The sequence below is a fragment of the Fusarium vanettenii genome (genome assembly GCF_000151355.1).
Source record: "Fusarium vanettenii 77-13-4 chromosome 1 genomic scaffold NECHAsca_8_chr1_1_0, whole genome shotgun sequence".
In the NCBI taxonomy this organism is placed as follows: Eukaryota; Fungi; Ascomycota; class Sordariomycetes; order Hypocreales; family Nectriaceae; genus Fusarium; species Fusarium vanettenii.
Window position 1 is genome coordinate 1199705 of NW_003315876.1, and position 8277 is coordinate 1207981.

At 52.1% G+C, this 8277-nt stretch overlaps 2 protein-coding genes across 2 annotated transcripts; both read right to left on the bottom strand.

Moving 5' to 3' along the window:
• Nucleotides 1-1867: 1867 nt before the first annotated feature.
• Nucleotides 1868-3885, bottom strand: NECHADRAFT_103014 (uncharacterized protein). Its single transcript, XM_003049862.1, has 5 exons — nt 3688-3885; nt 3228-3635; nt 3119-3173; nt 2842-3065; nt 1868-2788 (listed from the first exon to the last, which is right to left on the bottom strand). Exons 1-5 carry the CDS (start codon nt 3716-3718, stop codon nt 2049-2051), a joined length of 1458 nt encoding a protein of 485 aa, XP_003049908.1. The 5' UTR covers nt 3719-3885; the 3' UTR covers nt 1868-2048.
• A 230-nt stretch (nt 3886-4115) lies between these two features.
• NECHADRAFT_98600 (uncharacterized protein) lies at nt 4116-7993 on the bottom strand. The gene is made up of 5 exons (XM_003049863.1): nt 7393-7993; nt 7246-7276; nt 6668-6778; nt 4394-6617; nt 4116-4335 (listed from the first exon to the last, which is right to left on the bottom strand). The coding sequence occupies exons 1-5, from the start codon at nt 7752-7754 to the stop codon at nt 4289-4291; spliced, it is 2775 nt and encodes a 924-aa protein (XP_003049909.1). The 5' UTR covers nt 7755-7993; the 3' UTR covers nt 4116-4288.
• Between the last annotated feature and the right edge of the window lie 284 nt (nt 7994-8277).

The following is an 8277-nucleotide window of genomic DNA, read 5'->3' on the forward strand; positions in this document are numbered from 1 at the left end:
ATGGTGGCCTACCATCGTGGCCGCCACACCAATCAGGGGAGCAGTGAGGTGAATCGACGTTCCGCTACCATTATACACATATGTAATGTATGCTTTCCGATAAGTGACTGTATCATCGCTCTCCTTACTTAGTAGGATCGATTCTCGGCCTGGTCGAAACAAGCATGGTGGGCCACCACACGGGCTGGCCAAGATGGTACTATAAAGCGAGTATATAGACAGATCGATGCGTTGATAGATGATGTAGTCCTTCCTTGGATTCTTTCGTTCCATTGGCGACGATGTACAGGCGCCAGTCCGTCATGAACTGAGGCAGTCGATCGCACGAGACAGCAGTGAGCATGAAATGCTCCAGCAAAATCGATTTTTTCGAGTATCCCTTTTCTCTTCCCTCACGTTGTCGCCGTCATCACTCTCTTGGTCATTGGCATCTTCATTTTGGTCTTTCCCTTGTTCGTCACTCTCATCGTCTTCCTCGCCTTTCTTGTTGTTACTGTTGTCCTCCTCCTCCTCCCTATCCCTACCTCTGTCGCTCAGCGACTCAAATCCATAGAGTAGACCAAGAAAGCTCCTGTCAGCCCAAAGCTGACTCTTGATACCCACCCTTACAATTCTATCGCCCCGTATCTTCCTCGGAGATCTCAATAATGTGCTCGATAAAACGGTAGCGTCCGAAAAGGAGGCAGTGGTTGGGGGCATCAGTACATCGATGTCCTAGTCAGCCCAGGCTGAATTTCAGCACTCAACTGCATCTACGGTCAGGATTAGTACCCAGTTATGTGTCTCACCTGATAACCCGAAGCTTACTTTCGCTATGGGCCGGCGGCGGAAACGAAGCCAAGAAGGCGAAAAGAGAGTGTGTCTGTGGAAGGGTGAAATTAATCCAACGGCTATGGCTGAGGCAGATGCCACAGGAAGGTGGAAGAAGATGGTTTGAGAAGGTAAGAATACAAACCTGCCCGTGATATAATATAGGTATTGGATAAGAGCAGTGAGTGGGAAGTGGCAGCAGCAATGACCAGCCAGCCTGCAGTGTCAAGGGCCGACACGAAAGAATGAGGTCATTTCTTGCAGATGTTTACCAGATTAGCGGTATCAAACAGTGTAGACAGCTTTTATGATCTTGAATAGAAACTCTATTAATATATTCGTTTGGTGAGCTAGAAAAGTCATCACTTCTACCAACGTCACAGGGTTTGGCAGTGTCAAACCTGTTGCTCATCAAGCATCAGTCACCTTCGCGTCAGTTCATAACAGTCCCAATACCCAGAAGTCTGTCAGTAGCGAATCGCTGCCATTGATTCAATTTAAACAACTTTTGCCTTTATCTGGCTTCCCTTTTTCTTTCCTTTTCCCTTCTTTATTACCATCGCCATCGCGGCCACTATCATTATCAAGGTTAAGATGAACTTCAAGATATTATATACAAAACTATCCAATCAAGGGTATTGTTATCAAGGCTCTGCCCGCCAGGGCTATGGGGAGCCGCTCCCCTACCGACATACCCGAAGCCTCGAACCCATGCAGGTGTAATCATCAATGCTGCCCCCCTCCCCCCATACCAGACAAAGACACCACACTATAACGAAGCACAGATGACCCTAGGCATACACGTTTCAACAATAGTACAGAGAATAGCCGAGATTAAACAAATCAAGAGATGCCGAGAGGCGGCCTTCGACGATAGAAAACCCAACGTCATATTCACAGAAGACGAACTAAATTCTATCGCCCCTACCGGATAATCGAGAGCCTTTTGAGTTGAGCTTGAATCTTGAACTTTACCAAACCATCGAGTGTCACTCACACCGTCCGGCTCATAGGACATGTTCGCCATTGAAACAGGCATATGCTCACCGACGCCATGAAAGAGTGATATGTTGTATTCGTGGCAAATTCCCGACCAGTATGCTAGGAGCAGTGGTGACTAGAAAGGGAATTAGAGTAATATCATATGAGGTATTACCTATAATCGTCTCAGTAGCTGACGAAGATTTGCTTATGATAGATAGCCTCAGTAGTATATCAAGTATAATACGTCTACGTTATTAAACCTCATCTTCCCACTTCACGGCCCCAAACGAAAACTTTCTTAGTGACGGCCCCTCTCCTACAAACAAGCTTGGCAGCCTCTCTCTCGGCATCCGCTGGAACATGAGCGCTTTGATGGGTGAGTCGACACTGATCGAGTCCACGCCGGGACACCGCAACCGCCGTCCAGATTTAAGCGAGAAGAGCTTCACGGTCCCGTTGTCCTGTGCAGCGGCGACGACGTTGAGATCCGGGCTAACATCCCATCCAATGTGAAAGTGCGCTTCGTTATGGTGATCTTGAAACTTGAGCAGTTGCCTGGAGCCCCTGGGGTTCCGTGTCAGAAACCGCACGTCATAGAGAGCCATTGAGCTCTGCAGCCCTGAGACGAGGACCTGGTGCGGATTCACACTCTTCAGGTGTGATATTGAGCTCGTGTGTTTTGCAAACGACCATCGTGCCTCAGGGGCTCGGAGGTCGGTTATCCAGAGCCTTGGTTGACGCCCACCTGCAAACAGTACGTTGTGATTCCCCTGTTGAAAGTCCTGCGTAAATATCTCCTGTGGGAGGTCCATGCCCTTGGGGGTGACACTAGGGGCAATGGCTGAGAGGCTCTCGTTGGAACGAACTTGGAGCAGGCCACTATTTGAGCCAATGACACATATGAGGTCTGAGGCTGGAGGAGCCGGTGTGCTGCTGTGAACGACCCAGTCGTCATGGAGGCCATGGCGGATAGAAAGTCTCTGATAGTGGTTTGCTGCCGTCAGGTTAGCCGGCATCCAGGCGGGCAGATACTTCAATCAGACATACTTTCACCTAGCCGCCACCGAGGGCGTGTCTTGTCTTCAGGATCAGAGAGGGGCGGTGAGAAAAAGTAGACCCCGCAGCTATGATCGGGCTCGCGGGAAGTCAGGAGAATTCTGTGTGTAGGACGGTGATACTTGATCGAGGACATCTGTGGACACCGGACCATCTCCGTTCGAAAGACTTGGGCTCTCCCAGAAGAGTTGGGCGCATCGCGCGAGAAGTGGATTCTACGTCGAGTTAGCCTTCGAGTAGGACTGTGAGAAGCCCATAGTATGTATACCTGTCGTTCTTGTCTGTGGGAATATGACTTCCAACCAGCGTTTCCTCATCCAAGGCTACACACTCGGTCAGTCGTCACCTACCCAAATGGTATCCCGCTCAAGACTCACTCGCATATGCAACCCCCAATCCTGTCTTTTCGTCCTCCGCCGCAACGTAAAAGCACGGCATATTCGCATACCGCGTCCTCGTGGGTCCAGACGGAAACGGTACGCTCCCCTTGGCCACCACACCGTTCGCCCATGCTGCGGCCCCGAGATCACCGTCCTCCATCCTGCCGCGCCCACGCTCCGCAGAAAACGGGAGCCCAATCTCTCTAGCGATTAAGCCAGATGCGACGGCATCCTGGGTAAGGCGATGCCTCTTGATGTGGTTCCGCACGAGATGTGCTCTTTGTCTTGCAGCCTGTTGGGCTTGACCCTCAACTTTACGCCTTTTGACAGCATTTGATGACCATGACGCTGATGAAGGCGCCGTCTGTGACTTTTCAATCTTGAAGTACTTCTTCTTCTCGGTATCTGTAGAAGCATGTGAGTCAACGTTGAGGAATCCAAAAGGTGCACATGGTACCATAGTAATAGCCTGGGATTTCGCGGTTCATATTCGCCGTCCCACTGAGGCTTCTCTTTGAAGCCTCAGACTGACGATAATTATGAGACTTTCAGCAAAAGAGATGCGGAATTGGTAAAATTTTGCGCGAGGGACCAGACATGGTCGAACGCTGCGTTGGTCTTGATTGATGGCATTGAAGATGGGAAGTAGGCGAAGGAGGTCAGGTGAGGTTAAAGGATTGGATTGGATGCCTTGTCCTGACGTAACTGCCCGACAGTTCCAACATCCACTGCATCACGTGACAATCGACAAGGCTACTCACATGTCAGTTGTTGCAGGTGCAGTTGGCTAGAACCTCAACAGAAGAAGTAGGTTATGTATAGTCAAACAGTCAAACATTCATCAGGAGCATCATCACATCATATCACACAAGGGAGGCACCAGTTTTTTATTTTACTTTTATTATTAGGTGTCTAAAAGACGATCTCTAGGGGTATGGAAGGTTTCGTGAACCACTCCAAAAGTCTCAGTACTCGGGTATGAGCAGTACAATTCAAATTTGGACAGGGCGAAAGTGAAAAGTCCGGCTGATGGTAGTCCGGGTATAAACCATCGTTATTTACTGAGACTTCTCGTGCTGAGTAGAGACACGCTGGAGGGAAACGACTGAAAAGATAGTTAGCGACATGGTCATAAATGTGCGAAGGAATAGACAAAAACTTACCGAAATCCTCGAGGGAACGCTGCTTCTGGTTCTGCTTGGGGGACTTGCCGTGCATCAGGTTGTCGAAACCAGTGCTGCCCTGCATGAAGTAGTAGAGACCACCCATGACACAGAAGATACCGAAAGAGAAGATCCAGATACGGACCACGGCGACGATGCTGGTGCGGCCATCATCGACAAACCAACCGAAGATGGCGAAGAGAGTGGCAAGGATATCGACAACCAGGATGGCACCAGCGAGCTGCCAAGAGGGAATGGAGGACCAGAAGGGACCGTTGGCACGGGTGATGAAGATGAGCCAGTTCTCAGTGAGGGAGATCTCAAGGAAGAGAACCTCGTCGATGTTACCGAAGTTCTGGACGATACCACCGTCGTGCGAGTTGGCGTACATGGTGGTAAGAGCAATCCAGGTACCGACAGCCAGAACAATACCGAGAAGGACGGACATACCCCAGAGCTTGGGCAGGTTCCACTTGACGGGGGTAGGGGAGTAGGGGGCGTTGTCGTAGGCAATGGCCAGGGTAGCGATATCGGCGAAAATGGCGATGAAGACGACCAGCTCAATGTTCAGGGACTTGTTGAGGATAGCAATCCAGAGACCAAGGAAGATCTCCATGTGCAGAGAAAGAGCGATACGGTAGACGACGTAGGCGTACATGCGGTGGAAGATCTGGCGAGAAGTCTTGAGAGCATCAATGATAGCACCGAGACCAGGGGCAAGGAAGACAATATCGGCGGCGGAGCGAGCGGCATCGGAGGCACCCTCGACAGCAATACCGGTATCAGCCTTCTTCAGAGAGGGGGCATCGTTGACACCATCACCGGTCATGGCAACAAGGTAACCACGCTGCTGAAGAATCTCGACGACGTTGTACTTGTGCTGGGGGAAGACCTCGGCGAAACCATCGGCAGCCTCAACGAAATCGTAGACCTCAGAACCGGGCATGTCACCGCCACCACCGAGACCGAGACGCTCAGCGTTGTAGACGTTGGTACCGAGACCGAGCTGACGAGAAGTCTCACGGGCAATACCGACGGCGTCACCAGTAAGCATCTTGATGGAGAGACCCAGGCGCTTGGCTTCGTTGATGGTGCGGGCAGTGTCGTGACGGGGAGGGTCAGAGCAGGGCATGATACCGAGAATCTCCCAAGCACCCTCACCACGCTTGCGAGCAACACCGAGAGATCGGAAACCACGGGTAGCAAACTCAGCGACACAGTTCTTGTAGGCACGGTCGATCTCCTCGGGAATGGGGTGGTCCTCCTCGACAGTCTTGAGAACGAAAAGAGGGGCACCCTTGACACAGATGATGCGCTCGCCCTGGGGGGACTCGACAACGGCCTGAACCTTCTTGGAGACGGGGTCGAAAGGCTGGAAATCAAGGACCTTGTACTTGGAGAGGACGCTCTTGGCACGGGGGTAGAACTTCAGCGACTTGAGGAAAGCCTTGTCAATGGCGTCGATACCCTTCTTCTTGCGGGAAGCGGCCAAGCAGGCAGTAAGCATCAGATCATCAGGCTCAACACCGGCGACGGTGAAGGGCTCGGCGAGAGAGAGCTTGTTCTTGGTCAAGGTACCGGTCTTGTCAGAGCAGAGAATCTCGACACCAGCGAGGGACTCGATGGCGGAAAGCTTCTGGACAATAGCCTGCTTCTTGGCGAGGTAGGCAGCACCGACGGCCATGGTGGTGGTAACGACAGCGGGAAGACCGACGGGGACGCCGACAATGGTGATGGCGAGGGTGAATCGGAGGATGTCGACAATGCCGTTGGAGCGGTAGAAGGAAGAAACCCAGACAATGAGGAGAGTCAGGACGACGAGGACAAGCAGAATCGTACCGATGCCGTTCAGGACCTCAGTGAAATGACCGGTTCCACCCGAAGACTGGGAGACCAGGGCAGCAGCACGACCAACGAAGGTGTTGTCACCAGTAGCGGTAATAACCACGAAAGCCTCACCACGCTTGACAGCAGAGGAAGCATAGCAGTTGTCACCCTGGTGCTTGTCGACAGCCAGAGACTCGCCGGTGATGGCAGACTGATCAACCTGAACGAAGCAGTCCTCGGTAACGAAGCGACCATCGGCGGGGATGATGGTACCTTCCTCAACCTGGAGGATATCACCGGGAACAACCTCGGGGGCCTCAATCTCCTTGAGGGTGCCGTCACGGAGGACAACAGCCTTAAGGGCCAGGGTCTTCTTGAGCTCCTCGACGATAGATCCCTACACTATATGTTAGTCAGGGTCGTTTGATAAGGGTTAGGGAAACCTGCAGCCTGGAACTCCTGGATAAATCCGACCGCGGCGTTCAGAAGAAGCAGAGCGCAGATGACTCCGAAATCGATCCAATCCTCGAGACCGGCGGCGAGAACAGCGGCAGCTTCCTGTACAAATTGTCAGTCATTTTGAACTCAAACGCGAAAGATCATGTTGGACACGAGAACTGCTCCACTTGGAGCACTGAAAACCATCCACACTATTTACCAATGGCGGCTGGTCGACGTGTTTGTGACTCTTCTCGTCGGTGATAACTTCACCTCTGAGCTCCGCCAAGACATAAATTGTGTGGGGGTTGGGGGTGGTGTGGGGGTGAACTTGTCAACATTGACGAGACCAGCAAAAGGCGACGCCCTCTCATGAAGGGAGCGAGCGATTCCAATTGCCAGTTTGTCAGTGGACAATGCAAGTGGGATCGGATGAAAGACCCAGTAGTGTTGAGAAAAGTGGGTCGGTGGAACCAAGTTCACGATGTTCCGAATAGCTTCATCTCAGACAACTCCTGGACGTTTTCGACCATTGCGAGGGCATTTCGAGGTGTATAAAGACGGGAATAGGCTCATTTTGAACGCACCATAACGAACTGAATTGGGCCAATGAAGAAACTTTTCGTTTTTGTCAGTATTCGCGTCAAAACGGGCTTTTTAGTGATTTTTTGGGGTTTTTTGGAGATTTTTGGACATGTCTGAGGAATTGGCTTCTCTGGGGAGGATTGACTTACCCAAGGAACTTCAGAATAAGGCTTTCTCGCTCCTCTTTCATCTGGTTCAGGCCGTACTTGCGGCGTCTTGCTACTACCTCGGCCTCAGTAAGGCCTAGACGGGAGTCGGTTTGAAGCATATCCTCAGGGACGACACGTCCACCGCCGGGCTGAGTCTCCTCCTCTTCCTCGAACTGGTGGCCGTCCTCGGACTCGAGATCCTCGATCAGGGCGTCCATATCCTCATCGGGCTCCTCTTCTTCGACGGGGCCCTTGGCAGGAGCGTGGGAGGGGGGAGGAACCTGTCCTCGCTTCTCATCGAAGCCGCCAGTCTCAATGTTGGTATCCAGCGCCGGAGCGCCGGTGACCTTCTCTTCCGCCATTGCTGGGGATTCGAAGCGGTAGGGCGCGGTAGCGTTGTTTGGTTGTTGTAGGTGAGAGTCTGTAGGACGGCTGTAGGCAACAGCAGGCGAACGGGGGTTGTAGTGATAAAGCTGAGGTTGCGCGCTGTTGGGCGTTTGGGGGAGGAGAGAAGTTGAGGGACGAGGTTGAGTGGAGAGGGGGGGAGAGAAAAAAGAAGTGTCTAGCACCGCACGAAGTTAGGGTCGCTTATATATGAAGCATTCGTGGGTGAAGAGGAAGGAAAGAAAAAAGAGACTCTGCAGGTGGGCGAGAGCTTCTATTTCAATGTGGCCGCGAGATGACCGAGCTCAACAGCTTTCTTTTACCGGCGAGGTTGCCGGCCCACGTCCCATGCCAGAAGTCTTTCGGCCCTGATCAAAACAATGGGTCCCGGTCGTCGCTGGTCTTTTCGGGTGGACCCACACTTCTTGCTCAATGCCTGCATCTGCACCTTGACCCGCTCCTTCTGTGTCAAGGTGGGTCACCCTCCAAGAGACAACAGGA

Coding starts and splice junctions, on each gene's coding strand:
- NECHADRAFT_98600 (XM_003049863.1), bottom strand. CDS start 7,754: ATGGCGGAAGAGAAGGTCACCGGCGCTCCGGCGCTGGATACCAACATT. Junction 7,277..7,392: donor CTTATTCTGAAGTTCCTTGG/GTAAGTCAATCC, acceptor AAAAACGAAAAG/TTTCTTCATTGGCCCAATTC. Junction 6,618..6,667: donor TTATCCAGGAGTTCCAGGCT/GCAGGTTTCCCT, acceptor CATATAGTGTAG/GGATCTATCGTCGAGGAGCT.
- NECHADRAFT_103014 (XM_003049862.1), bottom strand. CDS start 3,718: ATGAACCGCGAAATCCCAGGCTATTACTATG. Junction 3,174..3,227: donor ATTGGGGGTTGCATATGCGA/GTGAGTCTTGAG, acceptor CCGAGTGTGTAG/CCTTGGATGAGGAAACGCTG. Junction 2,789..2,841: donor TCGGTGGCGGCTAGGTGAAA/GTATGTCTGATT, acceptor ACCTGACGGCAG/CAAACCACTATCAGAGACTT.